The sequence below is a fragment of the Lactuca saligna genome, chromosome 5 (genome assembly GCF_052625555.1).
Source record: "Lactuca saligna cultivar CGN05327 chromosome 5, ASM5262555v1, whole genome shotgun sequence".
NCBI lineage: Eukaryota > Viridiplantae > Streptophyta > Magnoliopsida > Asterales > Asteraceae > Lactuca > Lactuca saligna.
This window is the reverse complement of record NC_136421.1, coordinates 45,663,105-45,683,897: the sequence shown is the minus strand read 5'-3', so window position 1 is coordinate 45,683,897 and position 20,793 is coordinate 45,663,105. Positions and strand designations below refer to the sequence as shown.

General features: G+C 32.8%; 1 protein-coding gene and 1 pseudogene across 2 annotated transcripts; one reads left to right on the top strand and one right to left on the bottom strand.

The window, feature by feature from the left end:
• Positions 1-9,906: 9,906 nt before the first annotated feature.
• Positions 9,907-12,806, top strand: LOC144998104 (putative GTP-binding protein OBGC2). The gene is made up of 10 exons (XM_078957922.1): positions 9,907-10,123; positions 10,464-10,939; positions 11,041-11,132; positions 11,215-11,298; positions 11,375-11,452; positions 11,533-11,733; positions 11,814-11,921; positions 11,995-12,069; positions 12,161-12,321; positions 12,481-12,806. The coding sequence occupies exons 1-10, from the start codon at positions 10,002-10,004 to the stop codon at positions 12,569-12,571; spliced, it is 1,488 nt and encodes a 495-aa protein (XP_078814048.1). The 5' UTR covers positions 9,907-10,001; the 3' UTR covers positions 12,572-12,806.
• Positions 12,807-16,536: 3,730 nt separating this feature from the next.
• LOC144997497 (phosphoenolpyruvate carboxylase 1-like) lies at positions 16,537-20,447 on the bottom strand (annotated as a pseudogene). Its single transcript, XR_013659824.1, has 11 exons — positions 20,180-20,447; positions 19,845-20,105; positions 19,648-19,772; positions 19,389-19,556; positions 19,178-19,274; positions 18,931-18,993; positions 18,506-18,832; positions 18,334-18,421; positions 18,078-18,232; positions 16,867-17,177; positions 16,537-16,786 (listed from the first exon to the last, which is right to left on the bottom strand). The product of XR_013659824.1 is annotated as a phosphoenolpyruvate carboxylase 1-like (transcript).
• Positions 20,448-20,793: the final 346 nt, after the last annotated feature.

The window sequence follows — 20,793 nt, the reverse complement described above, 5'->3', positions numbered from 1 at the left end:
TTTTTTGTTGGTGATGTGACGATTAAAAGGTATGTCTTTTTGTTGGTTTAAATCATTTTTGTATAATTTAATCAAATTTCTTGACATGGAAAGGAAAACAATGGACAAAATTTGGCCATGTGGTTTTTGAATGGGAAATGGACTTAATAAGGTAATTACCTTTCGGTTTGTTCATATCTGGGTAATTATTTTATTTTATTTTATTTTTTTTGTGCACATTTAGGTAACGAGTTTTTTGGAAATGTTCTGTAGCAGGTTATATCTGGTTATAATGGTCATATGTGAATACTTCCAAAAAGTTTGCTATCTAAATGTGTACAAAAAAGAAATAGTTACCCCAGATGTGAACAAATCGAAAAATTAATTACCTTATTAAATCCATTTTCCTTTTTGAATAGTGGCACTTCTAGGATATTTTTGGAAAGCATTACAACCACGGTCCTTGCGGTTTTGATTTATGTATGATTAGACCTGGTTTTATATTGTTACAAATTTGATCTAAAAGTACTACCATAACCTAATTAAACATTTCATTGGTTTTTAGTTCTTTATTTTATTTTATATTAATTAAAACCTATTTTTATTTTAACCAAAAAACCCTATTAAATCAAACCCCACCTTACACCTTTTTTTTGAACAAGGAAATATAAATATATATAATATACTCCTAAATTAACATCTAATTTTACCTATATTCATGACGGAACGTGACATTAAACCTCAAAGAGAGAGGGCACCACCTGATATCGATGGCTAGAAGCTATTTGGTACCTTCTTTCTTCCATTGTATCTAACCTTATCAACTTCATCTTCCTAATGGCATCCCTCGATCGGAATCGACCCCTAGAACCACTACATGGACCTCTGTACCCGCCATCACTTCTTCTAGCATCACCAATAACCTCCCTTGTCCACCGTCTCCTCGTCACCATCATCTCTAGGCAACAATGTTCCCATAAGGGTGGTAATATCCTTGTCTTCAACAATCAATGGACTTAGAGAGAACATGCTAGGGTACACCTCATCAGAAAGGAGGTCATCAAAGATGGTGACTTGATGGCCTAGTCCTCGTTACTATCTCATTTTTGTTGGTAATATCCTTTATCGCCCTTTCCTCAGTCCCTATCTTTTTCTACTGTAAACCAATACGATCACCATTTTAATGCCCCTTGACTCCATTCTCTCTTGTTGTGTGGATTTAATTTTTGGTACAATTTTCACTATGTTGGCATGTATGTAATTTTCTGATTTTATGTTTGGTTGTGTTTCAACTACTGTGTGTGTGTGTTTTGTTTTGTTTTTTGTTTTTTGTTTTGTTTTTTTATTGTGCGTGTGAGATCGAAATGTAGTGTGTTTGTGTGTTTTATCTTTTGATTTTGTGTATGTTTGTTTTTGATTGTGTGAGATTGAACTCTAGTGTGAAATTTACTTTTGATTTATTTTTAGATGGTTTGAAGATCATAAATTCATGGGTTTAAAGATCATTTTATTCAAAAGTTAATGTGTAGGTGTGTGAAAATGGATTATGAAGTCTGAAACTGTTTGTTTGTTTTTTTTAAACGGATGATGATGGTCGGTGATGTGTTATGGTGGGTGGTATAAAAACAAGAGGAAAAGAGCATAGTAGAGTATGGTGGGGTGGGGTGGGGTGGGGGAGGGGGTGTATAATGGGGCCTTAGTAATTAAATACTAAAAACATGTAAAATAAAAAATAAAAATATTTGAAAATGTAAGATAGCCTTTTTGCATGGATAAGAACCAACAACTTAAAGAAAATAAAACTATAAAGACCACTGATGTAACATTTTTCAAAGATATTCTAAAATTGTAATTTTTCAAATATTATAAGGACCATTTATGAAATTTATCAAAAGATATTACACAAGAAAAATAGTTATTGACATGAGTTATGGATAGAAATTATAATTATTGACAAAATAAACTTAAGGAAATCGAATAATCTAATCATTATTTTTTGTGTATTTTTGAAAAAAATAACATTTAAATTAATTTTTGCAAAATAACGATTATATTCGAAATGGGGAATGGGCCTTGCCATAGTCCATTTTGGACTGGGCCGGCCATCGAAAACCCACTCGAAATGCCTATTCCAGAGCAACAATACTTATTATGGATTTCAAATTTCAAATTCATTTTCCGGATTATATTCCGATACATTATGGATCTTGACTTTTTTTCCAGATTTCAAATTATAAATGTATTACGATAGGTTTCAGGCACACTTTCCGGTATTTCAGCACACATTTTGATCTCCAACTTAAGAAATGAAACACAATAACAATGACTTGGTTGTTCTACATGTAAGTCCTTTACCCTTATACATCTAATTTATAATCATCAACGACATATGATTACTTATATAATATTCTTCTATATGTATAATTTATGTTTACTTATAATTTTATAATTTTGTTAGTATGATAATAGATTTGTACAGAAGTTGAAGCCAACAAAAGATGAGAGTCGTGTTAATTGGTGGACAGTTAGCAAGGCGTGGATTGATCATCCTGATTTACCTACCACATATGTTCACATGACACCTTCCCTAACATCATCACCCTAACACTCGCCTACCCATAAACCTTGACAAAAAAAGGGCACAAATAGATGTCGCAATAGGTTCAAATGCATCTGACCTACCACAACTGCCGTCACCACCCAGTGTACCTTCAACTAATAAGGACCAAATTATTGTTGAGTTGCTAAACGAGGTCCGTGAATGTTGCGGGAAGTTAAGGGAACATGAGATGTGTTTTGTAAAACTTGAAACTATGGTATTCATGCTTCTAAAACTTAATAATAGGGTTGCTGGAGATGATGCTAGTGTTGCAAAGGGGTAGAGGTACTTTAATTTAACATTTCACTTTAGCATATTTTTTATTTAACTTTATGGTATATCTATTTTTTCCATTTATAATTAAATACTATTGGACCGTATAGACACATATCATGGATGATGTTGGTACGACATACCATAATAGCTTATATGAGCATGATTATGGGTTAGGTACACCGAAACCGTCGTTGAATGATGCCCTTGAGCAACTGTCTCCATATATATTGAACCATCATATTTAAAAGACATTCCTCGGGAACAACACAAAACTCTTGCATCACCTCTTAGGATTTTCTTTAGCAAAAAGTTATATCCATATGGTATAAGTCTCCATAAATACAGATGAAGAGAAAAGGTGTAGCACGCCAATAACCAGCACTGTTGGACAATCTTTTAGAACATATCATACATAGTCTATATAAACAACGGGATACTTTGATGTTATTTGCTCACCATTTTATCACCGGTATACCGACAATTGAGTTTTGGACGTGCTTATATGCATATACCCACACATGTTGGTTGGAATGTGATGATTACATACTAGGCTTTTAATAACAATACTTACTTTACTATTAAATTTATGATTGACAACACATTATGATGTGGATCTCATTGTTGATCGAACGTAGACAGGATGATGATCGATGGATGGTTATGTCGTCCGCTTTAAACTGAAGTGGTGTTGATTATGATGGAATGTGTGGAATAAGAAAAGATCTAGTGAATCATCATACAAACTTAAGAACACAAGGAGTAAATAAATCTTGTTAAGTTCTTATTAGATCTAGAAAGAGTATACAAATGGGTATTGTACAAATTCTCTAATCTAACACTCCAAAATGATCATTGTGTTCATGTTGAAGTTCGCTATTGATGTACGAATAGTTTTTGAGAAAAGCTTGAATTTGAATGAGATCAAATAGCTAAAACACTTGTAATTCACCAATCAACCACTCAGATTTAGCAACTAGAATGCATAATCAAATCACAACAGCAAATCTAAGATGATTTTCTGATGCAAAAGAGCGGAAAATTGAAATCTAAAACGAGAACTAGACTCAAAACTTTTGCAAAAATTCAGAAAACATATCAAATCTGTATAAATCCTTCTCTGATAACAATTGAAGTTGCAATGAAATCAAGAATGAATAATATGATCAGATTCAAGTATGAACGATGAACACAAGATGTAAATAATATATTTTGGCTCAAATTAGCTTTCAAAGAAGTACAGAGTGTTTAGACAAGATTACAATGATAAGCTCAGTAAAAAGCTCTTATCTACTCTAGTACACTTCCCTATTTATAGGAAAGATGAAAGTGAACAAAAAATACAAGGGACTAGACATTCTAAGTTTCGAAATATAAATGCCCTTTTAATCAAGTTACAAACTAACAAAACATAATATTGACTTTCGACACCTCACAACTAGTTTCGACATCTACATAAACACTAACGCATTTGACTGGAGTGATATGACTGATGGATCATTTACCCAACTGGTATGAGTATGATATGGTATAACTATATTTCGATTACATTACCTAAGTAATAGTTATTTATAATATAATTTTATTTTATGATTAATTAATTCCAACATTTTGTATAACTTTACATCCCCATCAATATACCATGTGCTCATTAGTTTTTAGGTGTTTTGGATTTGAAGACATTCAAAATGACTATATATAATAGTCACTAGGTGAGTGACTATTGTTCAGAAGATCGGTCTTGGTTTATAGCTATGTGAGCCTGCATCCACAAACTGCTACTAGGTATTAACTAGTGGGGTACCAAACCAACTGATAAAATCCCCGTTGAGAGTTTTTAAATGACCCTTGAAAAGACCCTATACATACCACAACATGTTTGACAATAGAGAGGATTGTGATGTGTTTTTGTGTTGGTTCCGAGAGATGTTGATCCCGGGGAAATTGTATTTGATAGAGGGTGAAGATGATAAATAGACCTTGTCATATCGTAAATGATTGACAAAAAAGTTTTGGGGTACGAAATATGGGTTTTATAAAAACAAATACTATATATATTATACAAAAAAAACTAAAAAAAAAAAATACCAAACACGTATTATAGAAAACAAAAAAGAATATTTGACTATTTCAGAACGCTTGTCCGGAATCGTACTCCTGTATTTCGAAGATCTCTCCGTAATAACTTATTATGGTGGAGACGGAGAACCACTTGTTTACCAGGTGTTCAACGACTAAGGAAGTTATCGCTCTTATTAACATGTGGAGTTATGAGTTTCCAACAAGCAAGGTTACAATTGAAGATATGTTCCAAACTATCCAGGAGAGGGATGCAGATAAAAAGGATAAAAGCAACATACTAGGAGTGATTTTATTGGCTTTCAGATGAGTTGAACAACTGTAACATCCAAAATTTCAACCCAATTTAAACTTTTTAAAACATGTCAAGTTCATCAAAACATTACAACTTTGTTTTCAAAATATTAATTATCAGAGTTTTTCCCAGAAACATAAACATAACAGAAGGAGTTGTACGATCACGCCTTTGCCTTGCCGCGATCCCTTGATGTACCTGAAACACTAAACTGAAACTGTAAGCCCGAAAGCTTTGTGAGTTACCCCCAAAATACCGATACACATACAGTCCACATAATCATGTCACGATAACATATCATCACAACTGAATAGAACAACACATAACGGGTCCATAGCCCTACAGTCTGTAATACCCACGAGCCTACAGTACGAGTCTCCCTTAGCTCGTAACTGGAATGCTCCTAGGGTTTGTTGGCTACCGCAAAAAGCATTACAACTACAACCCATCCCATATAACAAACACATAAATCATAAGAATTGAACATGCAATAATCACATAACATCACAGGTAGTCCTACAGACCTACATAACAGGCATAACCACTAACATGCAACACTAAATCCTACTCAGCATCTATCACAGTTCAAGGTGACACATTAGATGGGCCGGCCTTGGTGCCTTAGACCCCTTAGTATAGTGAGGATAACTCACCTCGTAGATGTCAGCTCGGTAGATAAATCACTACTCTCCGATCACTCGCCAAAGACTCCACCACCTATTTCCATAGTACGAACATGCTTATAAGTCTTCATCCTCACAGAGTACTCTATAACCCAACTAGTTAACCCCGGTCAAAGTCAAAGTCCTCAGCCAAGGTCAACAGTCCATGTTGACCTTAACTCGTCGAGTACCCTCGGCTACTCGTCGAGTTCCTTGAAGTCCTTACCCACTCGTCGAGTCACCGGGGTGACTCGTCGAGTTCTTACGATTCTCGGTTGAGACCCTAAGGCTACCCGTCGAGTTTCCTTCTAGCAACACGTCAATACACACGCATTTCTAACTTGGGGAAAACTCATCCGACTCATCGAGTTGTTCATACAACTCGTCAAGTCTATGGCAATCTTCATCGGACTCGCTGAGTTGTTCATCCAACTCGTCGAGTTCGCAAATATCTTCATATGACTCGCCGAGTCGAACTTGAGACTCGCTGAGTTCCTTCAGTCCTTAAGCCATACAGACTCATTTAAGCCATGCAATGACTCCAAATTACAGATCCAAGCTTCCAGGGCATGCCTTTTACGTAAAGTTGCAAACTTTACGTGCATGCATGGCTAAAAAGGTTCTTAATGCCAAATCTAAGCTCTTAATGGGGTTTCATGCACAAGGGGGGCCTCATCCATGACCAAGACATGAAATTTATGATTCTAGAACTTAGGAAGGGTCCAGATTTGAAGTTACACATTCAGATCTAGCTCATGTCTTGCAATACACCTTATTCAAACCATAAAAACCCTAGATCTCCGCCATATGAGGTCTAGAAGGAAAAGAAATAAAGATGTTGACTTGACACCTTCAATGAATGCTAAATGAGGTAGATCTCAGATTTCAACTCCTTCCTTGCTCCTATCCTCTTGTTTCTCCAAGTTCCTCCTCCCACAAAGCCTTCCTTCCAAGCTTACAATGCACAAAATGATACCACACACGGGTTAGGGTTTCTATGAGCTCCTAAGGACTGCAAGGAGGCCAAATGAGGCTTATGCCTCCTTAAATAGAGTGCAAAACCCTAGGATTTAGGGTTTCATTTGCCAGCTCCTACTCGTCGAGTCCCTTTATGGACTCGGCGAGTAGGTCACTAAATATGCGATCCCACCTTGCTGCTACTCGACGAGTAGGCCACCCTTAACTCGTCGAGTAGGACTTAAAACCAAAGAGATTCTTACTTAAATCCATACCTGAGAGTCGGGGCGTTACAACAACAAGATTTTCAAGGGTAAGGTCATGAATTGTAATTTTACTTTCTGGGAAATTAAAAGGGATAATGACTTAAAAGGGTAATGTATTTTTCGATTTGTACACATTTTGTCACTGAGTTTTTTTCATCTACATTTACCCTTCAACTTGTTAAATCTTAGTTGCTTAGGTCATGTGTTCTGAACTTCATAACTTCTTTATATGATTTCGAATTTTAACGATCTTTATATCCATGCGAACGATCTTTATATCCATGCGCTCGTATTTTAGTCTACTACAACTTTTATTTAGATTACTCCTATTAAAAAATAATATATTTTTACTTACGATTTTTATATCCATACGCAGGGGCATATTTAGCCCGGTCTCAGTGTTGTACCTGCAACACCTGTTTTTTCTGTCCGCAGTGGAAAAAAGTTCGATTTTTTTCGTTTATACCTATTTTTCATGTATCAGCAACACTTATTCATATCGGAAACACCTACTATGTATTCCTACGTCTGCCCCTATCTATACGTTTTTTATGAATGCATGTATGAATGTTTATTTATTTATTTATAAAATCGTAAGTAAAAATATATTACATTTTAACGGGAGTAATCTTAATGAAAAAATGAACACGTGGATATAAATATCGTTAAAATCTGATATCGTATAGAAGTTACGACGTTCAGAATACAATACCTAAGTCAAACCACAAGACTTACGCAACTAAGCAGTCGATATTATGTTGGACATAAACATCAACAACCCTAAATACCCCATCAATGATTGTCCCACATAAGATGTCAATCGTTCATAAGTACAAAAAAATGACTTATTTTGAAACAAAAAAATGTGAATGACTGATGTGTGTAAAACTCACTTAGTTTTAATCCTACTTTAATTATCAAATAACACACAAAAGGCAGTGAACCTATCAATTGTGGTATAGCTAAATAAGCAGGGTATCGAACACAGGGAACGACAAATTAAATTAAAAACTAATTCTATCTAAGTTGATTAAGAAATAAGGGTTTTTCTCTAGTTTTACAAGACTAGAAACTTACTAACTATAACTAATTTAAGACTAGAAAATGACAAATTAACTAGATTCAATAATGGGAAAGGAACTTCTGTTTAGTTCAACTCGGTTAACTTTATGGTTGATTTTAGGGTAATAGTGCAATGGATTAATTCTTTCGTTGGTTACCGATTCAAGTGATTAGGTTTATGTTCACTACCCTAATCCTTAGCAAATAAACTAATTCAAACAGTGGCCAATTGCTTAATTTAATTATATTTACTAGATTAATTATTTGGGTTAAGTTAGACTTGCAATAGCTAATTAATTCATTATTCTTACTTAACCTCTTGTTTGATGGTCATCTTACAAGCTTGCACATGAGTTTACTCAATTTCCTTATTAATCCTAGTTTCATGTTCATTAATTCTAGACATATGGTATAGTGGTCACATATCATATGAGGTTGATAATCAATAAATGTTCATGCTAATCAATTATCTTCCTATTAACAGAAAATTAATTATCATTCATACACAAGGTTCTTTAGCAAGCTAAAATAACAAAAATTCACCAACTTGGAATTAATCCTACCAATCAATCAAACCATATTGTCAACTTTGTATTCCCAAACAGAAGTCTAAAGATTTTAGCTCATAATTAAAGTAAATAACAGCAAACAAACAAGTTCAAGTTGCTTAATCATATTGACAAAACAAAAGAATAAGTAGAATGATGAAATTGTGCCTTAATTTACTCCCGGAATTGAATTCTAGCTTTCTTTGTCGACTTCTAGGGTTCTTCTGGCTTCTTATTCGCAGCAAAGCACTTCTGAAACTTCCCAGAATTCCCTCCTCTCGATCTGTGGAGTTATCTTTAAATAAGCGACCCGACTCGTCGAGTCAAGTGGTGACTCGTCGAGTCCCCCTCACATTCTCCGTATTGCGATAACTATCTGGACTTCCGAATCATTATCCTTCTGATTCCTCGACCGGACTCGTCGAGTCCAGGATCGACTCGCCCAGTAGAAGCCTTTTTTAGGTGTTTTCCTTCTTCATTCCACTCTCGAGCTCCTAACTGCTTCTCCTGCTTCCTTTCGCTTCCGAGCTTCATCTTTGGACTGAAAAACATAATTTAGCACTTTTAAGTACCTTTTGTCCATAATATGCAATAATTTAGCTAATATATGAATAAAAAACTATACTTAATACACATTAAATATGCACATATCAATGACTAAATATGTAAAAAAATATTAATGATTAAATGTGTACAAAATGAAAAATATATTACCATATTAAGTCATTTTTTCGACTAACATGAACTAACCAGTCATAAGGATTGAATGTATACAGTTTAACAAATTGAATGGGTAAATCTGAACGAATTAAAAAACTTAGTGACCAAATATATACAAATCAAAAAATACATTATCCTTTTAAGTCATTATCCCAAATTAAAACCACCTCCTTGGTGGATAAAAAGTAGAGTAAGAAATGATAGATTTTTGTTGTGGGATTGTATTTATGTTAATCCTTATTGACATCTTGTTTGTGTTGTTTTAATAAATTTTTTGGTGTTCAAAAAAATAAAAATAAATAATTTATTCCAGACAAAATGATTATTTAAAAAAAATTCTGGTTACTTTTATCTTTAAAGAATACATTTATATGGGTTACTATTACTCAATTTCTCATAACTTATGGACGGATTATAACCAAAATGAAATAATTTGATATTAAAAAGATATAAATTTCGATTTTGATACATGAAAATATTCGCTCCAGGTTATCCATACTAGTTACACCTTACAAGACACAACCGCCTACATCAGCAAGGAACAGTTACCGGTGGTGTAATATGATATCCTCCTCCGTCTCCGTTCGTCAGCCGCCGTCATCGTCTTCTTTTCTCGGCGCTGCCCTCTTTCCCCATGAATTACACACCTCCACCTCTCACTGTCCTTTTCCTCTCAATCATAGGTAATCTCTGCCTCTATCTCTATGTCTTACGCTAGCCTCACATTAACGAAACAATCAACATCCAATAAGATACGGAGCAAGTTTTTGATTGCAGAAAAACTCTCGAGATACTTTCATTACTAAAACTTGATCTTCTGTTGTTTAAACTTTGTGTATGTGTAATTACCTCTGTTGGAATGTGATGTGTTGAAGTTCTTAGGGCTTTCAATTAGTCATATCGAATTGAGCTAACATACTGTAGCCAATGTCAATTTTCATTCTCAAACATGAAATACGAACACTTACTGAACTTACTTCCTCGACTTTGTTGATTTGAATGATAATTCTACATTTTCTGCAGATGGAATCCGCATGGAAGCTTTCACAATCATTCTAGATACCCTACATTGAAGTGCAGAGCTACGAAACCTAAAGACTCATCTTCTCCAACCCTTGAGAGTCTAGTTAGAGAACCTCACAAGTATTTTGACGAGGTTATCATAACCATTCGTGCTGGAGATGGAGGTCATGGTGCTACTCTTTCTATGCCTAACTCAAAACCCTCCTCTAAATCACTCACCAAACAAGAGAAAGAGAAAGTAAGAATAAGAGGTTCTTACAAGAGAGACTTTGATGGATCACTTATCTTACCAATGGGTGGACATGGTGGCGATGTTGTAATTTATGCAGATGAAGGAAAAGATTCATTATTAGAGTTCCATAAAAAGGGTAGATATAATGCAAAACGTGGGGGGAATGTTGATACAATGGGTGGATTGACTTCTCTAGTGAGAAATGGCTTATCTGCCCCTACATTACGTATTCCAGTACCTTTAGGTTTGACTTTTTCTCAACATCCCTTCATCTATTTTCTTTTATATTCAGATTTTTATGATTCTTTTGAGGAAATGGATTCTCGTTTCTTGATTTGTTTACAGGAACTGTTGTAAAACATAAACGAGGTAAGTTTCTAGCTGATTTAGCTTCTCATGGTGATGAAATTCTTGTTGCTAGAGGTGGTCAAGGAGGGGTGAGTAATCTGGGACACATGGGATTTATATGTTTTTCATGACCATTTGCAAAATTACAGTTTTGACCTTTGATTGTGGCAGATCAGTCTGTTAGAGATGCCAGAGCATAAAAAGAAGAAGATGGTGAATTTAACAACAAATGTTATGAGAGATGAAAGTGATAAGGTAAAGATCTACATTCTCTTTTCTATCTCTTTCAGTAAATTACCATTTTACCCTTGCACTATTATTTTACTTACAGGTGTTAATTCTTGGGCAACCTGGGGCGGAGGTTAGTTTGCAGTTAATACTAAGAGTTGTTGCAGATGTTGGTCTTGTAGTAAGTATCATCATCTTTTACACAATCTTCCTAAAATGCCCTCACATTAACATTTTCACTTAATTTTTGTTTTTCTTCAGGGGCTTCCTAATGCTGGAAAATCTACCCTTCTATCAGCTATTACACTTGCAAGACCTGATATTGCAGATTACCCTTTTACAACTTTAATGCCAAATCTTGGACGCCTTGAGGGTGATCCTAGTTTAGGGGCAGGAAAATTTTCTTCTGAAGCAACATTAGCAGACCTCCCTGGTCTTATTGAAGGGGCACATTTGGGAAAAGTAAAATAAAAAAAAAAAAAAACAAACTTTCTTTTTTTTTGAAATATTGGATGATATTTGATCGTTTCTTCATTCTTCAGGGACTTGGACGCAATTTCTTGAGACATTTGAGGAGAACTAGAATGTTGGTCCATGTTGTTGATGCAGCTGCTCAAGATCCTGTCTATGACTACAGAACTGTAAAAGAAGTATAATCTCTCTCTCTCTCTCTCTCTCTCTCTCTCTCTCTCATTTATTTATTTTTTAATATTAATTTTGTAGGAGTTAAGGATGTACAATCCTGAATATCTTGAAAGGCCATATATTGTGGTTTTGAATAAGATTGATATACCTGAGGTATTAATTGTATTATGAGATTTGCTATTTTGCTTCTAATCTTATATTATTATTATTATAATTTGTAAATAATGAGGTATTGGGTATATAGGCAATGGAGAGGCTTCCTGTTTTGGTTGAAGAAATACAGAAAATTGGAAGTGAAGATTTACCTTTATCTGATGAAAAGGATGTTATTTCTAATGAGGATAAAAAAGTAAAAGAAATTGAGGAATATCCACAACCTGTTGCTGTTGTAGGTGTCAGTGTTCTGTAAGTTCATTTTTTTGGCTATTAAATAAAAGCAATGTAGTTTGATAAATCTACTCCATTATAGCTATAATTGGGTTGATTTTTTAGAGTATGATGTGTTAATAAGAAAAAAAAAAAGTTGAAAGTAGAAGGATTTAATGGGAAGCGATTAACTTGCAGGAAAGGTATGAATATCAGTGAATTGCTGAGGGAAATTAGGTCTGCGTTAAGAAAATGTCGGGAATCTGAAGAAACGATTTACCTTTCTTGAATGTAGTGAAAAAACAATTGATAATTTTGGTATATCTTCTATTTGACTTAAATCATAGTTAGTGCAAATATTATCGATTGAACTTACTAGAGAATGTTGTTTTAGTTAGACTTGTACAAAGATTCCAATGGATGTTAAACACAGTACAATCTGTTCATGTCGTGTCATGTTATGATACAGGTAGACTTGTACAAATATTTGATGTGGGATAAACGCAGTACAATTTCTTCTGACATGTCTTGTTTTGTGTGTAACAAACTTGACATTAACTCGAGATTAATTCGCAATTTCTTTTAGTTTGATTGCACTAGTATACTTGATAATTTCAATTTTATTTTGTTTGACAACCCAATAATAAGGTGTATAAATTAGTCAAATCACTTTATGAACTAAAACAAGGACCAAATATGGTGTTTAAATTAGTCAAATCACTTTACATGCATGCTTTGAGATGAAGGACATGGTAGTAACCGATGTAATTATTGATTTAAGTGTTTATAGAAGGTTTGAAAGGCACTCTTAATTAAACCTCAATATGTTAAAGGCACTACGAAAATATTTGGACATTATGATAACAAGTTGGTTGTTTCCCCTATTGATCATTCTAGTCATCTTAAGAACAATCTAGGTGATAGTGTAGTTCAATTGCAATATACTTGAATTCTAGGAAGCTTGATGTATATAATGAACTGCACCATGTCAAAGTTTAGCATATATTATAGTCGGTAGTTACATAACCATGGGAAAGATCATTGGTATGTACTAGTCATAATACTTGAATAATAACCGTACAATGAATTGTAGGTTACATCACATAAAATATCCCCTTCTTTTAGAATAATATTAGGTGGATCCCCTTGTTTTACGGTGAATTATATGAATAAGATAATAACTTTTAACAAATTATGATTGAATATTTATACGTAAACCAATATTAGTAGCAAGGCAAGCCTATAGTTAACCTATATGTTTATTAAGCATAATAGTTTTACATAATTGGTTATGTTGACCAATAATTGATAATTTTAGAGACTGTTGTGTAAATTGTATATAAAACTTATGTTGATTTATATATATAATGAATAAGAAATAATATTATAAAATATATACAACTTATGATGATTTATTGATTGTTTTAAGTTGTGTTGATTATATATTAAATGTATGTGATTTCTATATATATAACGTATAATAAATGGTATGTAGACAACACAACTTTTAATAACATAAAAACGCTACAATATCTACTATAATATTTATATCAAATAATATATTAAACACTTACAGATCATTTAAAGAGGATATAAAATCAACATACATTTTTGATACATAGAAGCAATGTTTTAAAAACTCGGGTTTTTAATTGATCCGGTGTGATGACCGGTTCACGGGTAAACCGGTTGAACCACCGGGTCAACCCGGTTTATAGTCTTTCTATTTTTATAAAATTTCACTTTCCTGCATAATGTATAAACATATAAAACCAAAAATTTTATGTCCACAAAGTCTTAATATTGAAAAACATTGAAGAAACCACAAACAACTCGTTGTTTTGGCGTTCACTACTTGTATCCAAAGTCCTAATAAAACGAGTCAATCCGGTTCAACATAAACGGTCGAATCGCGGTTTAGGGGAAATCCAGCCGGTTCGATCCGGTCTATATTTTTACAAAAACCGTTCTCAATTGACCCACCTTCTACCCCGGATCACGGTCCAACCGGTTGAACCGACCGGGTCAAACTGGGTTTTAAAACATTGCATAGAAGCACTATTATCTCAAGGAAAATATGTGTTGCAATAACCACTGATGCAGAAAAACTCGTTTTTGCAATTCTTTATATTTAAATAAAAAAATTCTTCAAACATAAAATTTTTTGTAAACAAAACTTACTTATATACAACTCATATAGCTAATATGTGTACAAATTAAAGAAAAATAAAAAGTCATTACCAATTAATACAAATAAATTAAAAAATTCTTAAGTTAAGTTGTAATGATTAATTACTTTAAATTTGAAATGATAAGTACATATAAATTAGAAAAACTTTTAAGTTGCAATGAAAATTTCAAATGAATGAGGTTCAAGTATTTTGATATTTATTATAATAGATTAGGCGAATACTCGCGCGTTGTACATAATACAACAGTATATTTGAAATCTTTACAAATATATGTTTTTTAAATATATCAATGACGTTGTTGTTAACTCTTATATAATAAATCTTATAATAAGTTGGTATAGACATTTTTTGTTTTGAATGATATGATAATGTAGACATCTTTTAAAATTCTATAATCCCAATTGTATCAATAACCTCTACATGCGGGTTAATCATGACTAAAATTAAAGATAATATATTGTTTAATGATATTTATAGTTGTTGTTATGATAATTAATTTTAAAAAGTTTATTTGCTCAAGATTTAAATATAATTATTTAAAACATCAAACATTGTTTTTGTTTTTAAAGGTAACAATATAATATTTGTATATAGTCTTACTTTTAACTATTATTGTTGTAAATTATTTAAAATAATGTATTTGAAAAATCTTAATTATTTTAATTTTGTTTCGACAATTTAATTTTTTTAAAATTTATTTGATAATATTATTAATTTCTTTAATTGTAATTATTTAAAACTACGAACATTGTTTTTGTTTTTAAATATAACATTATAATTTTTTTTTTTATATAATATTACTTTTAACTATTCCTATTTTAAGTTATTTTTATGATGCTACTTATTTAAAAGCTTTTAATGATTATAAAAAATAGTTTCACGGATTTTTTTTATTTCAATTTAGGATTATAATTTAGGTTTAACATTATAACTTATAATTTTTAACTATTTATAAAATAGCATCTCGATTTTTTTTCAAGTTTAATTGAAATTTCGATTTAAGTTAACCGTTTAACATTATATTGAAATTAATAGTTTAACCATTTTTCATAAAATCATAGATTATAAAAAACTAGAAAGTTTCCCCCCGCATTGTGGGGGGCGGAAGGTGTTGCTTTTGCGTGAAAGTAAAGTACATTGCCTAACTTATTAGCGACAATAAAGTACGTTGCCATTGTAGGAGATTTGTCCATTTACAAACGTGTAAATGTTATAATAAGAAAATAAAATCCAATAATTGGATAGAATTTTCACAGGACAATGTGTTAATAAGAAAAAATATCAAAGTGATGTAGATGCTATAAAAAAAGAATTAAAAAAAATGTACATTGCTAAATTGAAAGAGATTATAGAGGCTAGAAAAGACTAAACACTAAAAACCAACCTGCTCATGCCTATATAAAAAGTAATGTATGATAAAAATCATTTAAATTAATATATAATCATTATAAATCCATATTTCATAAATAAAAATCATTAAATATTTGATAGAAATCATATTTACAAGCATGTGAATGTAAGGTCACTTCTCATTTTCAACACAATGACCATATTTTTTTATTATAGCATATCCTTTATAACCAACATTTAAATACCCACAACTATTAATACATAAAACAAAAAATTATTGCAACAAAATTGCACTTGATTTGACAAAAAAAAGTTTTTTACTTCAAATCAATGAATATATTAACACAATTTCAATCAACACTCATGGTAAATACATAAGCTACAACTTTATGTAAAATCATATAATAAAAAGAACACTTACACTTCCACACTCTATAAATATGAGGGTGATTGAGGTTGCGGTGGCTAAATGGTCCAGAAACTCGGATTAGATGTCATACATTCATCTTTGAATATCCTTTCCCAGGACAATATCAACCAAAATGAATTTGCCAAACTGTCGAGTAATCTGTCCCAACAAAGTAAATTAAGTACAAAGACCATATAAAGACCATATTACACATAAATGTACATATTAGATGACACACATATAGACATAAATTCATATCATATCACACAGCTACTAATAAGATATCAGATTACATACACATACAACCATTAGTTTCAACCTATGAGAAGACCATTGGGTGCAGCATGGTGAAAGAAAGTGAAATCAGGTGTGGGTTGAAAGTCAACATCAAACATGGAAACAAATTCATAATCTCTAATATAACACTTGTGAACAACATTTGTACATTTATTTTTCCATTTATCAACCTTGTCTGTGATCATCAGTTGGGTCGTAGGGTTATCATAATCTTATCAATGGGGAAGATTCAGCTATCGCTTCCTTGTAGAATTATCTATCTCCAAAAAACCAACAACAATCGGTTTTTTCTGAAATGGAAAGAAAAGTGTAGAAAGAAAGCACAAAATTACCAACCTCAGAGCAGAACCTCAACGAAGATAATGGAGAAGACGGAAAATCAAGGACCAGAATGGCAATTTGAATACAATTTAGACGAAGACGGTCGTTGTTGATATCAAACTTTTGTTAATAATAGTTGCAACGCAATTTCTAGATGTTGGGTGATCGCGTCGAGGACATCTGTATGGCGAGCAGATTCTTGGCGGATATCGAGTTTGACTAAGGAGAGACCGAATGTTGACACCTGGTGGAGGAAGTCGAGGAGCCTCCCGTCTGCGATTACGCGGTCGCCACATGTGCATAGGGATCGGGAGGGGTTGCAAGAACTGTAAAAAAAAGTTGTTAAAGATTTGAGCAAATGAAGGGAAATAACAATGTACTTATTGTTTTTTTTCGAAAACAACAATTTTTAACTTCAAGAACCGGTCACTGGTTCCCGTCATTTTTTTTCAACCTTCTGCTTAGTTGGCATTCAACCAATGATGATGTGGCAAACGATTGCCGCATCTTCGAATATTGCCACATAACCAGAAAGTTGAAAAAAATTTAAACGACAGCCATTGACCAGTTCCTTAAGTTAAAAATTGTTGTTTTCGAAAGAAAACAATAAGTACGTTGTTATTATGGGTATAGAAAATTTGCAAAATAAAAGAATTATGAAATTTAAAAAAAAAATAAATAAATAATAAAACTGATGGAGTAGTAATGGTTACATGGAGAACTTAAAAAAAAATAATAAAATTAATTTACCTGGGAACTTAAAAAATATTGGTGAACTTAGAAATAATAAAACTAATGAGTACATTGGGAACTAAAAAACATTTGTTATTACTTTGGCTTGTAAATGGCTCTTTCCCAATGAGGGTATATAGTATATGAATAACCAATATAAACGAAAAAACCATTTGTTATATATATATATATATATATATATATATATATATATATATATATATATATATATATATATATAATTCTCCATGTATAAAAATAATTCAGATTTCTTTTCTTGTGAAAATGACATTAGTTTTTTAAAAAGAAAACTAATAAAAAAAGCAAAATAATATAGTAAAGTTATGAACTTTTTTCGCAAAAATGTTGGTCAATTTTGTGTTAAATATTGAAATATGGTCTTATACTTTTCTCTTTTGGTTAATTTGTTGATTAACTGAAAATGTTATCAAAGATCAAAGATTTAATATAAGTGATTAAATATTAAAAGTTACATGTTCAACATTGTTGTAAACTGCTTCTTCTGGGATCTCAGATTTGCCATGGGCTAAAAGATGCCGACATCTTTCACGTGTTTTATATAATATGTCTCTTACATCATCAAGAATCACTCGATAAGGTTCAGTTGGAGGAACCTGTTTGCAGAACTCTGACCAAACAAAACACCCAAAATTTACATAAGCAACTTTCAAAGGGTATTCTTGTAATTTCACTTTGTTAATGCTATTTGATAGTATTAGTAAATAGTACCTATGTAATGCTTCGCATCTCTCCTTGCTGATTTATATAGTTCTTCTGCTCGAACACGAAGTTCATCATTACAACGCCATATAGACATCTAAAAAGAACAATGTGATTAAGAAGAATTAAGATTATGTTGTAAAGGGTAGAAAAGGAATTTACATAATCACATATGATATACCTTGAACATTAGATCTTCAATCTGGAAAAAGTACATATTTGTAGCCATCATTCTTGCAAGCAAGCAAACATCTCTGGTTACTTCAGGGGTAACCCTGGGATTTCCGTGACGATCACCACCCATCCATGAAGATAATTCAATCAGAGGGGCATTATAGGGATCTCGCTCATTGATTCCAATGTTCTTAAGAGCAGTGTCAACACGTCTTAGGAATTTAGGGACACCTTTCTGTATTGTTTCATGGAAGTAACTCATTCCAACTCTCATTTCATCTTGTGGAGTTGGTGGAGTCCTTCTAATTTCATCTGTATGAAAAGCAGCTTCAATCTGCAAATCACATAACAATATAACACCAATTAATCATCATAAAGATCTTATAAAGATAATCAAGATGTTGGATTTGGATTTGGATTAGTGATACTTACTTCTCTATGTCAAGATTCATCCAGTTTTTGTTTATCATCAGGGGTAATGTCTTTGGTATATAACTGAGCCAAATAGTCACGATTAAAATAAATAAATAAATACTTTCTTCGTTTACATAATAAATTAATACTTTTTTTTTTCTGCTTACTCAGTCAAATTATTGAATAAATGGAAATATTTGGCTTCTTTAATCAAATAAACTTATTTTTTCCAAGTTAAAATTTGCATTATCTGAAGAGTACAGACCTTAGCATCAACCGTCAGTTGATGGTCAGGCTTTTTCTGCTTGATCCGACTGTCTTCCACCACAACCAGTCTGTGAGTTCTTATCTGGGGTTACATCCTGCTCCATAGTTCCTTGTTTTAGGATAACAAATCATAATTTAATGTCACCCTAGATTCATATAGAAAATAAGTGGAACTAATTATGTGAGGAAAGATTTTATAGTTAATAGACCTCATTGTCCACATCCATGCTTGAACCAGAAGTGGTATGTAGGGTCAAGACTAAAGGAGTGAAGTTTAGCTCCCTAGCTAAGAGTATGGTATTCACAACACCATAATTACCAGTTACAAAAGGTTGGTGCTCATCATGCCTCCATTCACCATCAACAATGAATTTATACTGCAAAATGAGGTAAAATATGATTATGAAGATTCAGTTATTAATCTTGAAAACTAAGAACCCTAAATGTTTGAAGTATTGAAGAACTAACCTGATGGTAACCAGGTGGTAAGTTACATATGGTTTGAAACATAGTAGGGCATCCCTCAACGGGGGGTCATTGGCCAATGTCCAGACCACCGATCAAAGAAAGTTTGGGGGTATTCAACTATTTCTCTATTTAATGAAGCAATATCACAAACACTTCGTGTGTAACCTTAGATACAAATATTAGGATTGAAATGTTACCCTATGAAAGAACCACTTAAGTGAGGGATCCAGGAGGCTGAGGGAGAGACAGTCGACCGAGGCGTTCCGGCCACCGGATAGGATGCTCGAGCCCTCAGAACTTGCGCCACCGGAGATCAAGATTTATCAGCGGTGACAGACCATATGTGACAGCTCTGTATATCATGTAAACCATTTCACCGCCTTTAATCGCCCCCATTTTCGAATCCGTTTTGAGTTCAAGCGGCTCTTTACTGAAGTCAATGGAGTGGACCTATAAAGCTTTACCCCAGTTTCACTCAAATATGGCTGATGACATGATTGGATAAAAAATTAGGGCTCACTTGGGTACATACCTTCAAAATCGAAGCCAAGCATGAATTCACCTTCCATTTCTTCTTGTTTTTATTTGAAAGCGTTCAGGGAAGAGAGCAGTGGAGACGATCAAATAAATAGTATCGGAAGCTCTACTTGAGGCTGCATCCGGAGAGGTGGTGGGCGGCGGAAGGAACGGGTTCGACGCTCTGTGGAAGGAGGAAAGAGACGTTCTCGTTTGAGACAAAACAAACAACAAAGCAAACAAAATCAAGAATATCCAGGATGAAGAGAGGGATGGAAGGATCGGGAAATGTAACCCGAAAAAGGTTGTGGAAGGATCTGGAAAATAAATATGAAACAAAGAAAACACAAGGACCATTCTTGCCAAATTACATATAACTTTACTATTCCTAAAAAGTGGCATTCTTTAATATATATATATATATATATATATATATATATATATATATATATATATATATATATATATATATATAAAGAATTTGTGACTTTAAAATAACAATTTCTCGTATACGACAACATATCTAAACTAACCAGTTAACTATAATATGATAGAAAGCTAAAGTCATAATTTTATAAATAGAAGTAAAATATGATATTTTAATATTGTAGTTTAGTTAATTTATGATTA